Genomic DNA, 23,545 nt, shown 5'->3' on the forward strand with positions numbered 1-23,545 from the left:
GCACAACATTAATTTTTTTAGCCATGTTGTGGACCACCTCCCCTTCGTAGGGTCTTGGGCCCACACCTACCTCTGTCGTACCATCAAATTCAGCTTTCATCTTTCAGTATGGGTGATTTTTCCGTAAGAACCTACGATGACGCAAACACACGGTTTTGTGCGAGTTGAGAAGTCTTCTGCTAGCTGTCCTATCCATGCATGTGACACACCCTACATATCCCTTTGTTTTCTGCCCCGATGTGTTGCCTAATGCTGGCATATCTTGAATGGTGTGCACCAGCATCGCATGTAGATCGAAAATCTCCTTTCTGTAAGCATCATAACATTTTACAGCAGGCGCATCTATCCACACTGTCAGCAGTTCTTCTACCAGTAGCTGAAAGTAAATGTTGATGTCATTTCCAGGTTGCTTTGGGCCTTGGATAATCATTGACATCATAATGTATTTTTTCTTCATACACAACCATGGAGCTAGGTTATATATGCACAGAAGCATCTGGCATGTGCTGTGATTGGTGCTCATATCGTCAAAAGGATTCATCCCGTCAGTACACTCCGTGAGCCTTATACTTCTAGGATCCTTGGCAAAGTATTCAAACTTGTTGTCGATTAATTCCCACCGAGCCCCATCTTTTGGGTGCCTCATAAACTTGTCCGCAATTCGCTCATCATGATGCCACTGCAACCTCTTTGCCTCTCTAGGGTTTGCAAGCAAACGCCTTAACCTTGGAATTAAAGGCAAGTACCAAACAACCTTGAACGGGATTCTTGTCTTGATCTCGTCATCCAATTTGTACTTGTCCTTTGCTCTCTTGCGCTTGTATCTTGCATGCTTGCATGTGGGACATGCATGCAAATCTTTGTACTCACCATGGTACAATATACAATCATTCACACAAGCGTGTATCTTCTGTGCTTCAAGTTCCAATGGGCAAACAATTTTCTTCGCTTCATTCGTGCTTCTGGGGAGCACATTATCTTCCGGAAGAATTTCTTTGAAAAGACCTAACATCTATATGAAGCCCTTGTTTGATAGACCGTTTGCTACTTTAAATCTGAGAAGCGCCAGGGTGGCACTCAACTTAGAATATTTCTTTTTGCAACCTGGATACAATTCTTTCTTGGAGTCCGCATCAATGGTTGGCAAATCCTTGTAGCCAATCTTATCCTTTTTGGGGCCCTCAAAATCTGCAATCATAGCAGCAAAATCTGGCATATCAAGATCGTCGTCATCTACGTCGACGTCTTGGTTTTCCAGTGGGCGTTTCGGCTTTCCGGTGTTCCATTGGTAGCTTGACGCCTCTGCCCGATGTTAGATTCAACATCCATGTGACACTGATCAGGGTTTTTCATCTCGCAGCCCTAGGTATCTTCATCCATGACCTCCTCTTCACCTTGTGTGGTCCAACGTGTATATCCATCCATGAATCCCCTAGAGACTAAGTGCAACTAGACATCTGCAACTTCATGTGACTCTATATTGGCACAACCGGTACATGGACACATGATGTAATCCACATCACCAATTCTCCTCTTTATACTTTCATCCAAATTCATGAACTCTGTCATGCCACTGATAAAATCTGCGGTTTCCCGATTCTTCATCCATCGAGATCGTTCCATCTGCACCACACGAATGGTAACTAAAAACAAAACAACAACATTAATACACTGATTAACTGCTGCCCAAAGATGTGTGCATAAATCACAAGGTTTTATTTTTATAATTATTGAGGGCGCTCCATATTGTTATCCAGACGTGAAATGACAAAAATTAATGGCCAGTCAATTTACACGCGGAGTACTAGTACAACACTACCCTTAGGAATTGAATACCTTAATTAAGCCACTCATGAAAAGAATATCTTAATTAATTAGCCGTGCGGTGACCTCCACCTAGAAGACAGAGAAGCGTGATGTGGCGGCACGCCGAGATAGCAGGGTCGAGGAGCAAACCTTAGTATGGCTGCCGCCCGAAGTTCGACCTCCACTATCCCGCCATCGACCATGATGGATGTGCTCGAATCACACCCCCGCCGACCTCGATGGTTGAGCTCCTCCTATCTCTCGCCGCAGACCGAGGATTGACCTCCTATGACGCCACCACCGCCTATCGATCGAGGATTGACCTCTTCTCCGGTAGCCGCTGCCTAGGCCGCCGCCGCCATCTCTATATGCAGAGTGGCTTTTTTTACGGATATCCGCAGAGCGGCTGTTTACACGGTATCACTGTAACTCAATTATATGGACAGGGTAGTACGTCACATACGGTTATGTAACGAAAACTATGTCTAACCTACGATGTCTTCTCACACAATGTGCCGTATACAACATATAGTGTCATAAGTAGTTCCCGACTGTTAGCTTATCCACACAGTTTCCCCATTTCCCCCAAATCCCTACATAGCCTCCAAATTCCCTCGCATGGCGCTAACACTGGGGGAACCCGAACGAGTGGTGCTGATGGTTTTGGTGTGGCTGCTCCTGCTCGTATCACCGCCATGACGGCGATCGCCGCCGAGCACTTGCCTAAGGTCATCAGAAGGCAGGTGTACTACGGATCCGAATCGTCCTGTTAGGTTCCAATCTATCCCGATCTTTTTTAGCATGTCCAAAGTATAGCTCCTTGCTGAATCCATACTGAATGAAACCCCCCTGGGAAAGTGATCTGCTGCCGAATTCGGAGCATGACTCCAGACTCCCTGCTACCTCTTAAACTTGCATTGGTTTTTCCCTTGAAGAGGAAAGGGTGATGCAGCAAAGTAGCATAAGTATTTCCCTTAGTTTTGAGAACCAAGGTATCAATCAAGTAGGAGACAACGTGACAAGCCACCGAATACCTGCACAAACAAAGACCAACTTGCAACCAACACGACAAAGGGGTTGTTAATCCCTTCATGGTTATTCGCAAAGTGAGATCTAATAGAGATGGATCAATGGTAAAGTAATATTTTTGGTTTATGGAACGGAAAGTAAAAGATTGCAAAATAAAGTAAATAGGAAACTAGAATTATAGATCGGAAACTTATATGATGGAAAATAGACACGGGGGCCATAGGTTTCACTAGAGGCTTCTCTCAAGAAAGGAATTATTATGGTGGGTGAACAAATTACTGCCGAGCAATTGATAGAAAAGCACAAAGTTATGATGATATCTAAGGCAATGATCATGAGTATAGGCATCATGTCCGTGTCAAGTAGACCGAAACAATTCTGCATCTACTACTATTACACCACACATCAACCGACTCCTGCCTGCATCTAGAGTATTAAGTTCATAAGAACAAAGTAACACATTAAGTATGATGACATGATGTAGCGGAATTAACTCAAGCAATATGATGAAAACCTCATCTTGTTATCCTCGATGGCAACAATACAATACGTGCCTTGCTGCCCCTACTGTCACTGGGAAAGGACACCGCAAGATTGAACCCAAAGCTAAGCACTTCTCCCATTGCAAGAAAAACCAATCTAGTTGGGAAAACCCATTCGATAGTTCGAAGAGACTTACAAAGATATCAAATCATGCATAAAAGAATTCAGAGGAGATTCAAATAATATTCATAGATAAGCTGATCATAAATTCACAATTCATCGGATCTCGGCAAACACACCACAAAATAGTATTACATCGAATAGATCTCCAAGACATCGAGGAGAACATGGTATTGAGAATCAAAGAGAGAGAGAGAGAGAGAGCCATCCAGCTACTAGCTATGGACCCATAGGTCTGTGGTAAACTACTCACGCTTCATCGATGAGGCAATGGTGTTGATGTAGAAGCCCTCCATGATTGAATCTCCCTGCGGCAGGATGCCGGAAAAGGCCCAAGATGGGATCTCACGGGTACAGAAGGTTGCGGCGGTGGAAAAGTGGTTTCGTGCCTCCCCTGGAAGTTTTCAGGGTATAAGAGTATATATAGGAGGAAGATCTAGGCCAGGAGGCCACTGAGGGGCCCACAAGGTTGGGGGCGCGCCCTCCACCCTTGTGGCCACCTCGTGGCTCTTCCGACTTGAACTCCAAGTCTCCTGGGTGTCTTCTAGTCCAAGAAAGACTATCGCGGAAGTTTTATTCTGTTTGGACTCCGTTTGGTATTCCTTTTCTGCGAAACTCTAAAACAAGGAAAAACAGAAACTGGCAATGGGCTCTTGGTTAATAGGTTAGTCCCAAAAAGTCATATAAAATAGCATATTAATGCATATAAAACATCCAAAACAAATAATATAATAGCATGGAACAATCAAAAATTATAGATACGTTGGAGACGCATCACTCGCGCAACACGAGTTCGACTCTGAGTTTTGTGCCACCAAGAAGTACCAAAAGCTGAGTTGTGTGCACGGGCACACTCCCGCTCGACGTGTATGCACGGAGGGATTCGACATTGGCAGGCGGTTTCTCAGTTGCCCCTTAGAGGTTAGTGCTAAGTTCATCATTTTACTTCAGTTAATGCCACCGCTCATCCTGAATACTATTTAACATTGGCAGGGATATGAGGCTTGTGCCTTTGTTAACTGGCTGGATGAAGAATGGCATGGCAGGGCTCGGAGGGTTATCACCAAGCTCGCAGAAGATAACGTAAAGCTGAAGAAGAAACTGGCTGATCTGAAATGTACAATCAGTAAGATGAAGCAAGAAAGAATCAATCACAGGCAACAGATGAAAGCAAGAGACAAGAAGGAACTAGCATGTGTAGTTGTGGTTGTCGCATTAGTCATGTTCTATGCGCTATTTGCAGTGATGATTAGGGGTTTTGTTTGACCATATTTCTAAAGCACATGTATATGTGCTCTAAGTAATGCACATCTAGGTCCTATGCCATTAATGTTACACGAAGATTCATGCAGATATTTTTCCTTTGCCTTTTTTTTCTTTTCCTTTGTAGTTTTATTATTATTGGCTTTATCAATAAGAAGAGCTCAATGTATTGCTTGCCAACTGTCCTACTCCGTTCGTACCGGTACAAGTGCATAATCCCAAAACTCGTTCCTTCCCTTTGTCCTGAAAAAACAAACCAGCCAATAGGAGTCCTGCGCAACCCCGGGAATTTGGAGCGACTGGGTACAAATAATTGCGGTTGATTATATCAGCGGTTTGATAATACGTCAACCCCTGCTTCAATTGGCATTTCCTCTTCTCTGCATACCCCACTTAAGTGTCCACCATCTTCTTCGTCCCTGGCAGGCCACGCTACACACTGGCACACACTTTGCAGCCATGTCGAGCGACAGCGAGGACGACAGTTCGGCCAGCAGTCTGGCGCCCGATGATAGGTCAACTTCGGATCATCCCGCTCATCTTCCATGAGTCCGGTGTCAAGCCCAGACCTCGATTATATCCGGATCATGAAAGGGACGCCGCCTCCGGAGTCCTCAGACGACAACCAGACGGACGAGGAGTCGTCGGAGGACGGAGAAGAGGACGACGATGATGATGAGGTGGAATGGTCGAACAAGGAGGAGGATGACGACGATGGCGGCGGTGATGAAAAGCCAACCGCCAGCAGCAAGAAGCATCCTCGGCAAGACGATGTCGCGGGGCATCCAACAACAACAAGAAGAAGGACTAAATTAAGCAGACTGTACATATCTCTGTTTCCGTTCTCTCTTTGTTATCTATGTTTATCCTGTCAATCTCATCGCAAACGGTTAGTAATATGTATTCAACAAAGATCTTCTACATTATCGCCCACAAGTTGGTTTGTTGAACTGTGTTCCCTGACGAGCACACAATTCTCAAAAAAGACCGTATGGGCTGTCTATAATGATCGCACACAATTCTGATTCCCGACCTGTTTGCGGGTATCACACACATCTTGTTACGCTGAATCGTTTGTGTTCACCTCTATCATCGCAAACAGTTCATCAGAGCGAACTATATGCCTTATATCGCATACACATTGATATGGCTGCCCGTTTATGTTATTCTGTCTAATCGCAAACAGTTCGTATGGATCAACCGTATGCCCAACATCGCACATGCAACTAAAATCTGAACCGTATTTGTTGTGCCCTCCATCACAAACATTTTGCACCTTTTTTGACGGTTATTTTACACCACCGTTTGTGATTATTGCATCGCACACAGTTTCATCGAAGGGTCTCTGATCGTAGTGTCGCGTTAGCAGCATCCTGCAGTAGTGGATCTACTGCGAGATCGTACGTAAATGAATCTACCCTCTATGGTCCTGGCACCTTGGTTTATATAGATGCGGGGGTACATAGGGTTTACACATGGTCGGCCATATCTAAGGGGAAAACATGGTGAGGACTATCTCTACGCCATGGAGTACACGCCAAGTCTTCGTCTCATTCCTCCTTGAAGCTTTTGGACCAGACGAACGAGGCCTACCAGTAGTGCCATCTATATGATTTTAGCCGGTACTATCGGCCACCCAAGCAGTAGTAGCGCTCTGGTGGTTTGGCAGCATAACGGTTATAAACGGGTGGGACTATAAAAGGAGGAGGTTCTTCCTCCTCCAACCTGCTATGTTTTGCCTCCCTCTCTCCTTCATTAATGCCCTAAGCTTTTTCTTGCCTGATCTCCTTCTCTAGCCAATCAAAGTTGTTGATTTGCTAGGGACTGAGGGAGGAGACCTAGAACTACAGTTCCACCCATTGGAATTTGATTCCCTTATACTTTCTCTTATGAATCTTGTTACCCTTAGGTGTTTGGCACCCTATATGGAAGATGTCACCTCATAGCCACATTCCATTTTGGTGAAGCTTTGTGGCGGTGTTGGGAGCCTCCAATTAAGTTGTGGAGATAGCCCCAACCTTATTTGTAAAGATTACAATTGCCGCCTTCAAGGGAATCACGACACCTTGCATTGTGTGAGGGCGTGAGGAGAATATTGTGAGCCATTGTGGCGCTTGGGGTGCATCGTGCCTCCACACCCCTTCAATGAGACGTACCTCCCCTAAAGGAGGGAACTTCGAAAACAACAACATTGCCTCCACTTGCGGTTATTTCTATCCTTTACTTACTTTGTGCAAGCTTGTGTTATTGTGTTTACTCTTTAGCTTGTACTTGTTGTTGAACTTGTCATATAGGTTGACCACCTCGTTGTATATCTAGAGAACCTACTTCCTTGTTGTATCCCTAAAATTGGAAAAGAAGTTAAAAGTTGTTAGTCACCTATCCACTCCCCCTCTCTAATTGACAATACCAATCCTTGCAACAACATACACATTGAAACCATACAAGACATCCAGAGAAGATGATGACAAGAACTTATGCACAAAGGACCATGTAAAAGAAAAATATACCTTTTGGACATCAGATCCCCTTGTACCTTGCCGAACTGACACCCCCTAGTCACCATCGTCGTTGTAGCGCCGCTGGAGGCAGAGCGAATCATCCTTCAAAGCCAGATCAAGAGGAGGAGCACCATCACAGACCATGCTGCCTTTTGACCTAATTAAACGATCAATCACAAGTGATAAGATCAAGTCGTTGTGGCCCGTCAGCCAGGGATCTTCCCCATGTCCACCTGATCTCGACACCTCTGTCTTAACCAAATGTAGTCGAGGAACAAGAGCACCGCCTCCAACCTGTATCCGCTCACCCAACTTCAATTCATCAAATTCATCTGCAGAGGCTGACCAAACCACCGTCGAGAACAACAGACGAACTTAAGCTCGGTGGAACCGTAGACCGATGAGACGACTGCTCCCCGAGGCCACCAATTGAAGAACCGCCGAGTTGGAGGAAGAACAGTGGCAATTTATTCCGACGCGACGGTGTCCTCCCCATTGAAGCGATGCCTCCAGGAAACACTAATCCTACCTTTTTGTGAATGAAGAGTTTTATTAATTAAGGATAGTCCTTACAATCATCTTGGCATGCATTGCCAATCTCATTAGGTGTCTCAACCAAACAACCGTTCTAGTAGAAGATCTACCTAATTGAGCAAGGGAATGAGCAACACGGTTTTGGGTTCTGCCCACATGCAATACTAAATGCTCACGACCAGACTTCAACAATATGCAATAGTAATCCTACATTTTTTGTGTGAAACAATAGTAATCCTACCTAACTACACGGCAGATTCGAAATGTCGAGGTCCCCTCCCCCTCCCATCGCCGGAGTGGTAGAGAGAGAAGGCGGGAACCTGCAACCTCGCCAGCGGAGGGAGGGCACAGAGCTTTTCACCGACTCAAATCAGTTGGGAGCGAAACGGTTTTCACATTACTACCAAATGGTCTGATGGGAACATAATCACTAGTCTGATTCCGGTGCCTCCAAAATATTTATCTCAAAAATCGGAAGAGGAGGCAAACCAATATGTGATTGGATGATTAGAGGGACTGTGATATCCCCAGCCCATCAGGGTTCAAATCCTGGTAGTCACATTTATTCCTGGATTTATTTCAGGATTACCGCCGAGGTGCCTATGGTGACTTCGTAAATTTCAAGATGATATGTCAGCTTAATCTTTCAAACGTGCTCATAGGGATAATGTGTGCATGTGTGCGTTCATAGAAATGAGTGCTTGTCTGTACTTTGTTAAAAAAATCGGACAAGGAGCCAGGACGGAGTGAATGCCCATCTTTAAGAGAATGATTATATCTTTCATTTGACATTATTGCAGGGGAAACTTGGACGGTAGGATTTCATATGTTCCAGACCGTCAGATTTTGCTCCGCACTTGGGAACCCAGGATATACTAAACCCAATCCAAAGCCACCCTCCGTCCTTTCTTATCCCAAACACAACACTCGTGTAGCTCTCCCCTGGTCGAAGCAGAGGCATTTCGACGAACATGTCGCTCGTCACAGCTTTTCTGGCGGGCTCAGCGGCGCCGGCGGTCGCGCCACGGTCCGCCCGCCCGTCGGTGGGCTTCTTTGGGGTCGGCGGAGGGTGCGCGCTGTCGGTGGAGTGCTCGTCGCGGCCGCAGAAGAAAGGGACCAAGCACCATATGAAGACGCGGCCCAAGAAGACGCAGCGGTGGGACATCAAGCGCCGCCCCGTTCAGTACGAGCCGCTGCCGGCGCTTCCCGATGACTGGACGCTCGTAGCCGCCGGTGCGAAGGAAGATGAGGTGCCGCAGGATGAGGAGACCACGCCCGCCGCCGCCGTTGAGGTCGAGGTGGTCGCCGCCCCTGCCGCCGCAGACTGACGCCGTGAAGTCCACCGTTGCCTCTCTGTATTTTATTTCTCCGCACGCATGGTTTTTGCTTGAGATTATTAACTGCTGCTACACTTTGCAATTACAATCCTGGATTCTACTTCAGTGACCACTGCTCCTTTAGATTTAGTAGTTGCTTTGCTCGATGATTTATGGTTTCAAGTTGTGTGCAATTCGATTTTACCTAGTGTTTCTCGGTTCGACCACGGGTTGGTGATAGGTTCAAGCTGTCAAAGCATTACAAAGGGGCAATGTGGCTACCACAAAATGCTGGTGGGTAAACTCTCTTGAAGTTTGATCATTTTGGATGACCCTAGTGCTGCCTACTCCCTAGATACATCAATTAATATGGGACGGAGGTAGTAGTATATACCATCTGCCAGATTGATTTTTGGTATGTCAGAGCTGGAGACACTGAGTATAAGAAGTACATTTGTGATCAGTGATCACATTGCTGTCAAAGCTAAAATACCTTCGCGCCTGTCTCGTGCCTACTGATGATTTGCTTCCCAGCAGTTATGTCAGAGGAATTGATCAGCCCTTGAAGGAATTTTGCTTGACAACTTACAAGAGCTATGTACAGAAAAATTATATTCATGATTTGGATGAGCATTGTGTGAAAGTGCCCAGAGGGATTGGGAGAATGAAGGCCCTGCACACACTTGGTGTTGTCAACACTGCACGGGGGAAGGCCATTCTGAAGGATCTGTGTGAGCTTAACTCAGTTGCGTAAGCTTGGAACGGAGTGACTGGCATCAACAAGAGAAACTGCAAGGAGCTCTGCTCTGATATCATCGATCATGTCCGCTTGCTGTCCTTGTCGATGTGCTCTGAGGGTGAGCCTGGGTTAGAACTTAGAAGGATGTCTAGATAAATTGTCCCCACCTCCAGATTGCCTTCATATTCATAGCCTTAAGTTGTGTATGGCTATCTGGTCAAATTGCCTACATGGATTGAATAGCTACAGATGCTAGCCAAGTTAACTCTACGGAGTACCCAAGTGAAGCATGCTGACATAGTACTTGTAGCACTGGGGAAGCTGACAAAACTTGCCATTCTACGTCTTCATAACGAGCCGTTTGAAAAGGGAGAACTCCACTTCCATTATCAACCCGAGGCCTTCGCAAGGCTGACATTTCTCCAGCTTGTGAACCTATCTGGCCTCAAATCTGTCAAGTTTGAAGAAAAGGCAACGCCTAAGCTTGAACTGCTTCAGGTACACAATTATTTTGTAAGGGTTCCCAGGGATACAATTTTTCCCAAGTCTCAAGGAAGTTTCAATAACGGCGATAAGGGTGGATTGAGTGAAATTTTAAGGAAGCGTTGCGGGATCTGAGTGGCCAAGAACAGTAACAATCTCAAGATGCAGCATTTTGTTTGAAGTACCAGTCCAGACTGCTGCTTGGTCCTCTCTCGTCTCATACGATTCTTCTCCATATATTTCTCGGTCTGCATTCCTTCCAATATACTGTAGTGATTTAAACGCTCTTATATTTCTTTGCGGAGGGAGTACATGTGTGTGTCTTATGCGCTTGTTTTCTACTATACATGGTAATGCAAACTCTTCAGATTGGTTAACGCATCCAATTCATCGCCCATGATGACCATTCCTTTATTTTTAATATGTGTGTCTTATGCGCTTGTTTTCTACTATACATGGTAATGCAAACTCTTCAGATTGGTTATCGCATCCAATTCATCGCCCATGATGATCATTCCTTTATTTTTAACAAAATACCGCAGTTAACTTGTGTGTCTCCATCTCTTTGGGTTCTTTTTACTGTTTTTAGGGTATATTAGCAAATTTTTGTAGCACATGGTGATGGATCATTTGGTTATTGTAGTTTCCGTACAACTGATTTTTCTCAACAAAAGCCGTATATATGTTAGGAGTACCAGTTGCAAGGAGATATAATTCTGGACCATTTATTATTCCCACCTGATGTCAGTCATACACTAATACACAGCATATGTATATTGCATTTTCTTATGCGGGCTGAATGGTTGCTAAACTCAATTAGATATTGTCTAGGCAGAAAATCTCGAAAGAAAGAGAAAAGAAAATTCAAAATTTTACAACGAGAAGAAAGTTGATATCTCAAACTGGACAGGTTCCCCTTTACTTGTACAAGGATTTCCTCACTGAGAATTGTTGTAACTGCCTATTGCCGTACGAGTATCAGTCTATGCGCCTATTGCCTAGTTCTTGGAGGGGCTGCCATTTGATGGCAGCTCCTTGTAGGAGGCCTGGTTATCATTGCCGCCAGCAAAGGAACTTCGCACCTGGTTCTGAATTCCAGACTCCTCATCCCCTACCCTACTCTGCTCGTCGCTGGCCCCCGTGACCTGTGCCGTGTCATCAGCCTCCTTGGAGCTCCTGCGTGCAACCAGAGATCTCAGTTGTGAGAAAATGGCATGTCAGATTGCAGCAGCTGCTTAACTGACAATAATAATCAGCAGCATTTACCTGTACGAGTAGACCAGAAGGCCCCCGGCCGTGCAGGCAAACGCAACGAAGTACATCCAGTCAACCTGGCAGTGAGCGAACAAACACGTGGTAAGTAGAGTTTATCGAGCTTATTGTAACAGCCACATCATCCACAGGCTTTAGCCGACAATTATTTAATCGGAAATTTGCGTCTGCAGAAAATGCAAAGGAAGAACCAGTGCAAAGGAAGAACCAGACCTTCTCATGGTAGGCGAAGATGCGGATCAGGACAGCCCACATGTCTGAGGTCAGGAGTGAGAGGTTTAGCATGGTTGCCCCGCAAATCTGCGATGGGCAAGGGAGACATATATAGATGCAAGATTGTCAGCGAACTCCAAAAATAGCCAGGAGCGCAGGATTATCTGGTAAAGCTCAACAAACCCTCTAGTACCTTCAGCACCGTAGGTACAGTCGAGTAAAACAGGAACATTGCCAATGCGAATCCGATAAAAGGGAACACCTGAAACATTACTGGAGATGAACACAATATTTTTCTTCTTTTTTGTATGGTACGTGGATGGTCATAGGTTTTTAGCATGTTGTATGTCTATGGATATTTTGAGTAATTTTTAAGTGCACCAGTGCCCAAAACGATAATGAGAGAGACTTACCGCGCCGGCATTCCATTTGATCGAATGAAGTTCTTCTCGCTCAAGAATACTTCTGTAGTAATGTCAAGGAATATACAAGTGAAGAATAGTATGTAGTGCAGTATGTGATAAATCCCTCAGATACGATGGAAAAAAAGTACTTCGAATCATGCAAATGATGAGTAAAAGGTAGGATCATTTTGATACAGTAGAAAATTATCGGAGGAGCTAGAAGATTTAAGTCCAAGGATACATTTGTATGCCACTGATAACTGCTCCAAAAATTCCCAACATGGCCATCAACTCAATTCGGTTGTTCTTCTTGACCAGATATTCCTGAAACATTAGGGAGGAAAATTTATAATTTCCTTTTAGGAAAGAGAATTGATGAATCTTCTTCATGCATTGAGAAAGGGATAATATATTTTTCAAATGCAAGTAGGGAAAACCAGAAACGTAAAATGAAGTGTTTATGGGTGCTAAGAGTTGCTAGTTTACCTCGGTAACATTACTGCAAGCATAAAGCATGGAGCCAACAATTACAAGTAAATCACCCTTCAAAGGTTTGGGCCCTTCTGCAAGAAATTGCAGAAATAGATGTTATGATTTTGAATTTTGATATAACAAGAGCAACAATTTTGTAATTTCCTAATCAGGATTCGCAAAAACACTTGCGGAAATAGATATATGGAACTGTAATATAGGTTGATGAGAAGTATATCCTTACTAGCTCGATCAGAGGCATGGACGTCCGAAAATACTACTAATATAAGGCCAGCCACACAAACTCCAACACCAAAGAACTTCCTGAATCCATATTTGGTCTTCAAAAAGATCCAAGTAAGAACAATTACACATGGAATTGACCAACAATCCAGCAGCATCACACTCGTCAAAGATGTGTACTGATAAGATTTGACAACTGCATAAACAAAGAAAAAACAATTATGTTTGTTCCCCCAAACATGGTGTCGCATAAAAGCCCCATTGACATTATATTCAAGGGGGGCATATACAAGATTACATTTTCCGCTTGTGTTAACTACATACCGATATAGTTAGCCTCCACATCAATAATGCCGAGGATCAAGTAGTAGTACCATTTTGTCTGCACAAAAAGAAAGTAGAGAACTTCAAGTTATATATCATTAGAGGATTCATATGATTGTGCCACTGGTGAACACTGTGACAACTTGTGCCAACAACAACAGTGTACGCAAGAACAGAATCAGAATAAGCATAAACCTTGTCATACATATAGTGATAAAGGTTGCGACCATAGGTCCAGAGTCCAGACTATTGGGATAAGATATACCAAACTTGTATCCTACAATCATCAATCATGTAGGAGGAAAACAATGCAAACCAAACTAGTACTACTGTACCAACTAGTCAAAGAGAACAAACTAGCTAGCTAGAGGTTGGCCATGTGCTGAAAGCTACAGGTAGCACAAGAGCAGGAATCCCCAAATTCCTTACGGTTCTAAAACAGTTTAATGGCTTAGCTTTCTGATCATCTCACAGTTCATCCCGAGGCGTGCTAAGAACAGAAGAGGATGGGGGATCGTACCGTGAGTGGCTGTCTCCGGTAGAGGAGTATTCCACCGTAGACAAGAGCAAGAAGGATGTAGTTCAAGAGGGACTGCGACGTTGGTGCATTGATACCTGAAAACATGGCACTGTCAGATTGCATATCAGAATTGGCCCAACATTAAATATTACTCCCTCCGTCCCAAAATATAAGAGCATTTTTTACACTAGTGTGCTGAGACTTTGGCGCTTGCATTTTTGTTTTAGTTATTACTAGTTCACAAGAGTGCACTCTGCTTCTGAACTGAGGTGACATCGTCCAAACTGACACAGAAGATCTCAATCGGCTTATAAAGAAACTAATATCTTTTCTCATGGCAGAGATGATTTGTTTATAGCCTATAAACTAAAAGGGAGAACCACGCCGCATCAGATGTTGTGTAAACTGTAAAGTCTTGGGAAAAAGCCATGGAACCCCAATATTTAATCGAGAGGCTCCAAAAATCCACTTTGCTGTCGAGTGTCGACCCAAAAGCAACGGAACTGAAGAACACGAGGTAGGCGACCAATCAATCTAGATTCCCGAACACCGCCGGAGCACCACTCGAAAAGTCAGAAAGGAACAATCTCTCCGCAAATTTACCATAATTAGAGAAGAGAAAGCGGAGGGCGATGCCTCTTGTCATCCAAGAGGGAAACCAACAGCGACAGAGTGTTAACCAAAGCACAATTAGCGACGACAGAGTATTAATCAAAGCACAATTGGTGATGACAGAGTACTGATCAAACACTCGTCGGCCGTAAGCCGTCGCCCGGCCAACGGCGACACGGGGGGAGGAAGGGCGCCGCGAGTTGACGAACGCACCTCGGCGCGCGAGCTCGGAGGAGGAGAAGCCGGTGGAGGTGATGAGCAGCGAGATGAGCTGCCCCAGCGCGAGGGCCAGCAGCACCTCCCGCCGAAGCCACCTCGCGCAGCAGCCACCGCCGCCCCGCTCCTCCTCGGGCGGCGGCGCCATTCTTTACCCCTTTCGAGCTGGATCAACAGAACAGGTCGATCGCGGGCTCGCGGCAGCTCGCGCGCTCCTCGTGCGGCGCCCGCGTGGCGTGGCGTGGCGTGGGCGGCGGAGGAAACGAACAGGGCCGAGTTGAACAACAATCGTGCGTGGGTTTGGAGCTGGTACTAGCAGTACTTATGGAATTGTCTCAAAAAAAAAGCAGTACTTATGGAAGGGGGTTATCGGAGGGTTGGTGATGGAGTTGGACGTCTCGGGGTGGGGTGGGGAGTGCCGGCTGGTGGGGTGAGGCCCGTCGGATCTTCTTTGCTGTTTCTGCTCTCTATTAGACCCCGCATCCGTCCCTTACCTGCAAAATAACCGTCAAAATGCGGGTACGGACCGAAAAGCCTGCCCGACCAGACTCCGCACCCCGCCCCGACCCGCATAAATTTTTAGGTGGCGCGGCAAATTTCCGGCCCCAACCCGAGAAAATGCGGGTTTTCCCCTCGCGATTGCGGTGCCCTGCATCACAGAGAAGCAGTTGGCGGAAGGGACATTTCAGCCCGCGCTCTTTTCCCCCTTCCTTCCGCCGCCGCCCGCCCTTGCTTCCGCCCGCCCGCCGCCGGCGATTCCGGCCATATCTGCAGGCGGAATCGCTCCGCGGGGCCGCCCCACACCCTCCCGCGCCGAGCCGCTGCACCGCCCCTCCGGATCCGGTGAGAAGAGCCGCCCCCAGTCGCCGCCGCCGCTGGGATCGACCACCGCCGAGCGCATCACCCTCGTCGCCGCCCGGGATCACTCGCCACCGATTAGTCCCTTTTTTTGTGATTTTCACGAGCTGTGTAGTAGATTGACGCGCCGGCGTGCGTGTAGATGGAGTTGACCCCGTGTGAGAAGTTCTTGCTATCCGATTCGTCCGATTCGGACGACTCGGATGTGGAGACCATGCTTGCGACCTTTCGGCAGCAAACATTGGTTATGGCGCTTGCCGTGAAGAAGCATGAAGACAAGTACCGAAAGAGGAGGCGAGGATCTACTGTCGGGCGTCTGTGCATTCCACGGAATCGCCATCTTGGAAACGGGATGTTGATGCAAGATTATTTTTCGGAGAACCCTACATATCCTGCACACCTCTTCCGCTGAAAGTATCGAATGCGCCGATTCCTTTTTGTGAAAATTGTTGAAGCTTGCGAGGCAAATTGCCGGTATTTCACTCAAAGAAGGAATGCCGTGGGCTTAAAGGGTTTTAGTGCATATCAAAAAATCTCCGCAGCTATGCGGGTGATTGCATATGGCGTTTCGGCTCATTAGAGACCCAAACCGGATTAGAGCTTTTCTTTAGACATACAAGGAGATTGAAAATGCAGACACACACTTTCAACTTCAGGAAGATCTCATTGAGCACCATTGGCAAAGGGCCGGACAGTGACTAATTTTTGTATTCATTTGTATTTGTATTCATGACAAGTTTTGTATTGCATTATTTTAAGTTTGCTACGGTGATTTGAATAATTATTTGTAATGCGGATGATTATTGTTTTATGTTTGATTTGAATAATTCAGTTTGTTTTCGATTGTTGAATTATGTTGGATTTGAGATTTACAGGCTGATGATTTGCGGGGATGCAGCGACGCAAAGAGTATAACCCGCATAGCTGACCCGTAAAAAAGTATATTCCACGAATATACTTTTTTACGAATCCATTTGGGGGTCTACATTTGTGCCAGCCCGCGCCGGCCCGCAAAAATTGTTTTACGCGAACTGCATACGTGTTTTGCGGGCCGGCGTTTTGCGGGGTCTGCAAGAGTTGCTCCTAGCTTAGCTGTCGATCCGGGTCAATGCGTTTGGAGCGGAAGTACGGTTAGTGCATCTCAAACACCGGCCTCCAAAACGGACACTATGATCCACTTAAAAATATTCAAACCCGAGAGTACTTCTAATTTAAATATTATAATCCAACTAAGTTTTCAAATAAATAATTTAATTTTGAATTCAACTCACGCATATGCCCTGGTTATCACTTTTAACCGCCCACGGATGCTTAATCAAATTTTCATGTAGGTGCTTATGATTTGCTCGGTGTCGAATTTATCGATACATTTGAACAAACTCGTTAAAGTGACTGGATTCTGATGTGGAAGTTGGATAGGATCACCCATATTCTCAAATTCCAGACCTCTGACGGCACGTTCACCCTCATCCTCCACAATCATGTTGTTCATGATCACACAATATGTGACCACCTCCCACAAGGTCTTCTTATCCCATTATTTAGCAGGTCCACGAGCAACCACAAAATGGGCTTCAAACACTCCAAATGTCCTCTCCACATCCTTTCTAGATGGTCTTGACAAAGGTAGCTCAAGGAGGATAGATACCATGAGATAGTAGTCCATGTTGTATTGATGCACATTGACAGTATAGTTGCAAGGAGGACCTTGCCCTTAGTTCACCTAACAAACAATGGAGACCGCTGCAACACATTGACGTCACTGTGAGACCTGGGCATGCCAAAGAAATCGTGTCAAATCCAGAAGCTTTTTAACATGGCCCTAATATTGCCATGCCCTTGTAGAGCTTTTGGGTGCATAAAATCAAGAAATCCGAGCAAACCTGACTACCTTCTTACTTCATACATTGTCAAAAGTCTTTCGGTGTCTGCGACAATTGGTTCTCTTAAGTACTGAGATCCAAACACCTCGACCACCGCAGTAGCAAATCTGACCATGGCGTCTCCGCATGTGCTCTCAGACATCTCGAGCTGTTCGTTCCACGAATCCGCGTCTATGCCATATGCAAGTATCCGCAATGCAGCTGTGCACTTCTGCTAACCATAGAATGAAATCCTTCCTACGTCATTCTTCTTTAAGATTAAGTAGTCATTGTAGGACCGGACGCCATTGTAGAGACGACCGGAGACGGGTTTTGCATCTGAAAGCGCTGGTGAAAATTGTCCGGGCATCTAGGGCGCATTAGTCAAATGCCCTTGTGCCTTGTTCTGATTCAACACTCAATGACCCTTGATCTATCCCTTGAAATTGAGAACATGCTCTTCTGCACTCTCCTCATCTACAAAGATCACCTACATCATCATCATCATTTCATTCGCATAATCCTCCTCGTCGAACGACTCAATGTAGTGCTCATACATGTACTCCATGTCTGAATCCATTACTTCAAAGAAGGGACAAAAAGACATTTCACCAAACACTTGTCGGGTGTGGTGACCCTGTAGGGGTGGATGGTACCTACACGACAAAATGCTACTCTTGTGCTTTGCCCAAGACTTATTTTTAGGTACAATTTAGTTCCAACCTTCCTTTTCCTTCTCGGTTTTAGGCAAGAATTCGTCTCGCTAGTTTTTTTAACCTCAAAAAGACCTCTTTATTTAATAGATAATAATGTTACATCATTCACCATGAGAGGTACAATAGAGGGGGAGGATCATCCAACCAGACCCTGGTGGGCCTGGAACTTAGCCAACTAGGCTAGTTCATGAGCTACAAAATTTGCTTCCCTATTCGCATGATTATACTCCTAACAAATTCTGGCTCCATAGAAAAACAATCATGAAAAATCGCTGCAGTAATACCTGTAGGAGGCCTCTCATTCATCATAATTTCTATTAATTCACTATTATCAGAAACTCATAACAAATTTATTACAACCCATGGATTCAGCTAAGAACAAACCATGCTTGAGAGCGAGAGCCTCAGCCGAAAGAACATCTTGAACCATATGCAACCGTGCATTACATGCGGCGATGAACTTCCCTTTTTTAATCACGAATGCCTGCACATGTAGTTCCCCTTAACATATCTGGATCGAAAGAAACATCAACATTTATCTTAATGCAATCACCTGTAGGTGGAGCCCACCTATCCTTTCTCAACCTTGCATTAGGAACTTCAGCAGACCTGAAATTTGAGGATAACACTTTGATTACCATTCCAGATCTTTCTGGGGACCGCACCTAAATATCACAGCTAATTTGCCTCCTCTGAAGGAAATATGCCCTAGAGGCAATAATAAAGTTGTTATTTATATTTCCTTATATCATGATAAATGTTTATTATTCATGCTAGAATTGTATTAACCAGAAACTCAGTACATGTGTGAATACATAGACAAACAGAATGTCACTAGTATGCCTCTACTTGACTAGCTCGTTGAATCAATGATGGTTATGTTTCCTAACCATACACATGAGTTGTCATTTGATTAACGAGATCACATCTTTAGAGAATGATGTGATTGACTTGACCCAACCGTTAGCTTAGCACGATGATCGTTTAGTTTGTTGCTATTGCTTTCTCCATAACTTATACATGTTCCTATGACTATGAGATCATGAAACTCCCGAATGCCGGAGGAACACTTTGTGTGCTACCAAACGTCACAACGTAACCGGGTGATTATAAAGGTGCTCTACAGGTGTCTCCGATGGTGTTTGTTGAGTTGGCATAGATCAAGATTAGGATTTGTCACTCCAATTGTCGGAGAGGTATCTTTGGGCCCTCTCGGTAATGCACATCACTATAAGCCTTGCAAGCAATGTGACTAATAGTTAGTTACGGGATGTTGCATTACAGAACGAGTAAAGAGACTTGCCGGTAACGAGATTGAACTAGGTATTGAGATACCGACGATCGAATCTCAGGCAAGTAACATACCTATGACAAAGGGAACAACGTATGTTATTATGCGGTTTGACCGATAAAGATCTTCGTAGAATATGTGGGAGCCAATATGAACATCCAGGTTCCACTATTGGTTATTGACCGGAGATGAGTCTCGGTCATGTCTACATAGTTCTCGAACCCGTAGGGTCCGCACGCTTAACGTTCGATGACAATTGGTATTATGAGTTATGTGATTTGATGTACCGAAGGTTGTTCAAAGTCCTGGGTGAGATCACGGACATGACAAGGAGTCTCGAAATGGTCGAGACGTAAAGATCGATATATTGGAAGGCTATATTCAGACATCAGAAAGGTTCTGAGTCATTCGGGTATTTTTCGAAGTACCAGGGAGTTACGGGAATTCACCGGGAGAAGTAATGGGCCTTATTGGGCTTTAGTGGAGAGAGGGGAGAAGGGCCAAGAGGTGGCGCGCGCCTCCCCCCTGCCCAAACCGAATTGTACAAGGGGTGGGGGCGTGCCCCCCTTTCCTTCTCCCTCTCCCTCTCTTTCCTTCTCTCCTACTCCGAATAGGAAAAGGGAGGGGAATCCTACTTGGACTGGGGAGTACTAGTAGGATTCCCCACACCTGGCGCGCCCCCTAGGGCCGGCCACCTCTTCCCTCCCCTCCTTTATATACGTGGCCAGGGGACACCCCATAGACACACAAGTTGATCATTGATCTCTTAGCCGTGTGCGGTGCCCCCTCCACCATAATCCACCTCGGTCATATCGTAGCGGTGCTAAGGCGAAGCCCTGTTCCGGTAGCATCATCATCATCGTCATCACGCCGTCGTGCTGACGAAGCTCTCCCTCGACACTCTACTGGATCGTGAGTTCGTCGGACGTCACCGAGCCGAACGTGTGCAGATCGCGGAGGTGCCGTACCTTCGGTGCTAGGATCGGTCGATCGTGAAGACGTACAACTACATCAACTGCGTTGTCATAATGCTTCCGCTTACGGTCTACGAGTGAGGGAGTCCTGGATTAGGGGGTCTCCGGACAGCCGGACTATCTCCATTGGCCGGACTATTAGACTATGAAGATGCAAGATTGAAGACTTCGTCTCGTGTCCGGATGTGACTCTACTTGGCGTGGAAGGCAATCTATGCAATACGTATATGGATATCTCCTCCTTTGTAACCGACCTTGTGTAACCCTAACCGTCTCCAGTGTCTATATAAACCGAAGGGTTTTAGTCCGTAGGACAACAATCACAACATACAATCATACCATAGGCTAGCTTCTAGGGTTTAGCCTCTCTGATCTCGTGGTAGATCTACTCTTGTACTACCCATATCATCAATATTAATCAAGCAGGACGTAGGGTTTTACCTCCATCAAGAGGGCCCGAACCTGGGTAAAACTTCGTGTCCCCTGCCTCCTGTTACCATCTGGCCTAGACACACAGTTCGGGACCCCCTACCCGAGATCCGCCGGTTTTGACACCGACATTGGTGCTTTCATTGAGAGTTCCTCTGTGTCATCGCCATTAGGCTTGATGGCTCCTACTATCATCGATAGCGATGCGGTCCAGGGTGAGACTTTTCTCCCCGGACAGATCTTCGTATTCGGCGGCTTTGCACTGCGGGCTAATTCGCTTGGCCATCTGGAGCAGATTGAAAGCTACACTCCTGGTCATCAGGTCAGATTTGGAAGTTTGAACTACACGGCCGACATCCGCGGAGACTTGATCTTCAACGGATTCGAGCCACAGTCGGGCACGCCGCACTGTCGCGATGGGTATGACCTAGCTCTGCCGCCGAACAGTACCCCAGAGGCCGCGCCCGCATCAGCTCCGACCCTTAGCTCGGAGCCAACTGTGCCAATCGAGGACGGGTGGTTAGACACCGCCTCAGGGGCTGCAGTCTCAACGGCGATCAAGCCAAACACCAGCATAACCCTCTGCGCAGCCCGTGACTCCAAGGTGCCGAACTCTTTTTCTGACTCTGAACCGCCCGCGCCCCTGCCAATCGAATCCGATTGGGCGCCGATCATGGAATTCACCGCCGCGGATATCTTTCAGCACTCGCCCTTTGGCGACATCCTGAATTCACTAAGGTCTCTCTCTTTGTCAGGAGAGCCCTGGCCGGATTATGGCCAACAGGATTGGGATGCGGACGACAAAGAAATTCGACGCCCACCCACCACCCACTTAATAGCCACTGTCGATGACTCAACCGACATGCTCGACTTCGACTCCGAAGACATCGACGGTATGGACGACGATCCGGGAGGTGAAAAGGAACCACCGCACACAGGGCGCTGGACGTCCACTTCATCATATGACGTATACATGGTGGACACACCAAAAGAAGAAGACGACGAGGAACGGAAGGACGCACCGAAGCCTGTTCCCTCGAGAAGCAGTCAAAGCGGCGGCGGAAGTGCCGCCCCAAATCCCGCCTCGGCAGAAATAACAATCATATAGACCCAGCGTTGGAGCAGGGCGAACCACTGCCGGACCACGGCAATACAGAGAATCAAACCGAACAAACCAATTCTGTCAAAGATAATAGTCCGGACGACATAACGCCGGACAGGCACCCGGAGCAGCAGAATGCCCGTCAAAGGCTTGTTGCCACCGCGAGGAGTCTGAAAAAGCAGAAGCAAAGGCTCAAGGCTGCGCAAGACACACTCCAAATCAGATGGAGTAAAGTACTCAACACATCAGCGAGGTACGGCGACAATCGCCCCACCAAGAGCTACCCAAAGCAGAAGTTGCTACCTGAATTCGATGAGGAGGCCTCAGACCCCCCACAACCAAAAATCAAAACAGCCACCTGGCCGGATAGACGACCTCATGGCCAACATAGAGCGGCAAACAATGCCACTCACAAAGACAGTACGCGATCCACGCGAGGGCTCGCACCAAAAGGACGGCGCAACCAGATCCATCTATGGACCACGCAAGCGCACCCCAGCATACAATGTAACACAATAAACATCCGAACAACGCGGTACACCCAGATACAGGGGTGCCGCACACCCCCTATGTTTCACCGATGAGGTGCTGGACCATGAATTTCCAGAGGGATTCAAACCCGTAAACATAGAGGCATACGACGGAACAACAAACCCTGGGGTCTGGATTGAGGACTATATCCTCCATATCCATATGGCTCGAGGAGATGATCTCCACGCCATCAAGTACTTACCCCTCAAGCTCAAAGGGCCAGCTCGTCACTGGCTCAAAAGCCTCCCCGAAAACTCCATTGGAAGCTGGGAAGAGCTCGAAGATGCGTTTCGGGCAAATTTTCAAGGGACTTATGTCCGACCTCCGGACGCGGACGATTTGAGTCATATAACTCAACAGCCTGGAGAGTCAGCCCGAAAACTTTGGAACAGGTTTCTTACTAAAAAGAACCAAATTGTCGACTGTCCGGATGCCGAAGCCTTGGCAGCTTTTAAGCATAGCGCCCGTGACGAATGGCTCGCCAGACACCTCAGCCAAGAAAAGCCGAGAACAATGGCAGCATTAACAAGCCTCATGACCCGCTTTTGCGCAGGTGAGGACAGCTGGCTAGCCAGATGCAGCACCAGCGACCCCAGTACATCTGAAGTTAGACATGGAAACAGAAAATCACGGCACAACAGCAATAACAAACGCCGAATAAAGAAGACAACATGAAGAGCACGACAGTAAACGCCAAATTCAAAAGCTCTCGGCCAGGTCAGCAAAAGCCACCCTCTAAAGGCACCAAAGACGAACTGTCCAGCCTAAACAAAATTCTGGACCAAATATGCCAGATCCATAGCACCCCTGGTAAACCTGCTAACCATACCCACAGAGAATGTTGGGTCTTCAAGCAGTCCGGTAAGCTCAATGCCGTACACAAAGGGGAGGATGCACCAAGCGAAGACGAGGATGAGCCTCTCAAGCAAGACACTGGGGAACAAAAGAAATTTCCACCAGAGGTCAAAACAGTAAACGTGTTACACATGATCAAGGGAAGAAACAAAATGGCACTCCCAGAAAAATATGCCCAAGGGCCTATCACCGCGGAGCCCTGCCACTGGTCGTCTCAACTAATCACTTTCGACCATCGTGATTACTCAGCAAGTATCCGGCTTGCGGGATGGGCTCCTGTCGGTGTCAAAACCGGCGGATCTCAGGTAGGGGGTCCCG

At 46.4% G+C, this 23,545-nt stretch overlaps 2 protein-coding genes across 2 annotated transcripts; one reads left to right on the forward strand and one right to left on the reverse strand.

The window, feature by feature from the left end:
* Nucleotides 1-8,679: 8,679 nt before the first annotated feature.
* Nucleotides 8,680-9,238, forward strand: PSRP6 (plastid-specific 50S ribosomal protein 6). The gene has a single exon (XM_048684791.2). The coding sequence runs from the start codon at nt 8,768-8,770 to the stop codon at nt 9,122-9,124; it is 357 nt and encodes a 118-aa protein (XP_048540748.1). The 5' UTR covers nt 8,680-8,767; the 3' UTR covers nt 9,125-9,238.
* A 1,807-nt stretch (nt 9,239-11,045) lies between these two features.
* Nucleotides 11,046-14,941, reverse strand: LOC125520009 (uncharacterized). Its single transcript, XM_048684790.2, has 11 exons — nt 14,607-14,941; nt 13,782-13,876; nt 13,262-13,319; nt 12,939-13,133; nt 12,710-12,786; nt 12,465-12,547; nt 12,233-12,284; nt 12,013-12,081; nt 11,820-11,906; nt 11,601-11,665; nt 11,046-11,510 (listed from the first exon to the last, which is right to left on the reverse strand). The coding sequence occupies exons 1-11, from the start codon at nt 14,755-14,757 to the stop codon at nt 11,333-11,335; spliced, it is 1,110 nt and encodes a 369-aa protein (XP_048540747.1). The 5' UTR covers nt 14,758-14,941; the 3' UTR covers nt 11,046-11,332.
* Between the last annotated feature and the right edge of the window lie 8,604 nt (nt 14,942-23,545).

The sequence above is a fragment of the Triticum urartu genome, chromosome 7A (assembly GCF_056163025.1).
Source record: "Triticum urartu cultivar PI428250 chromosome 7A, HENAU_Tu73, whole genome shotgun sequence".
Lineage (NCBI taxonomy): Eukaryota > Viridiplantae > Streptophyta > Magnoliopsida > Poales > Poaceae > Triticum > Triticum urartu.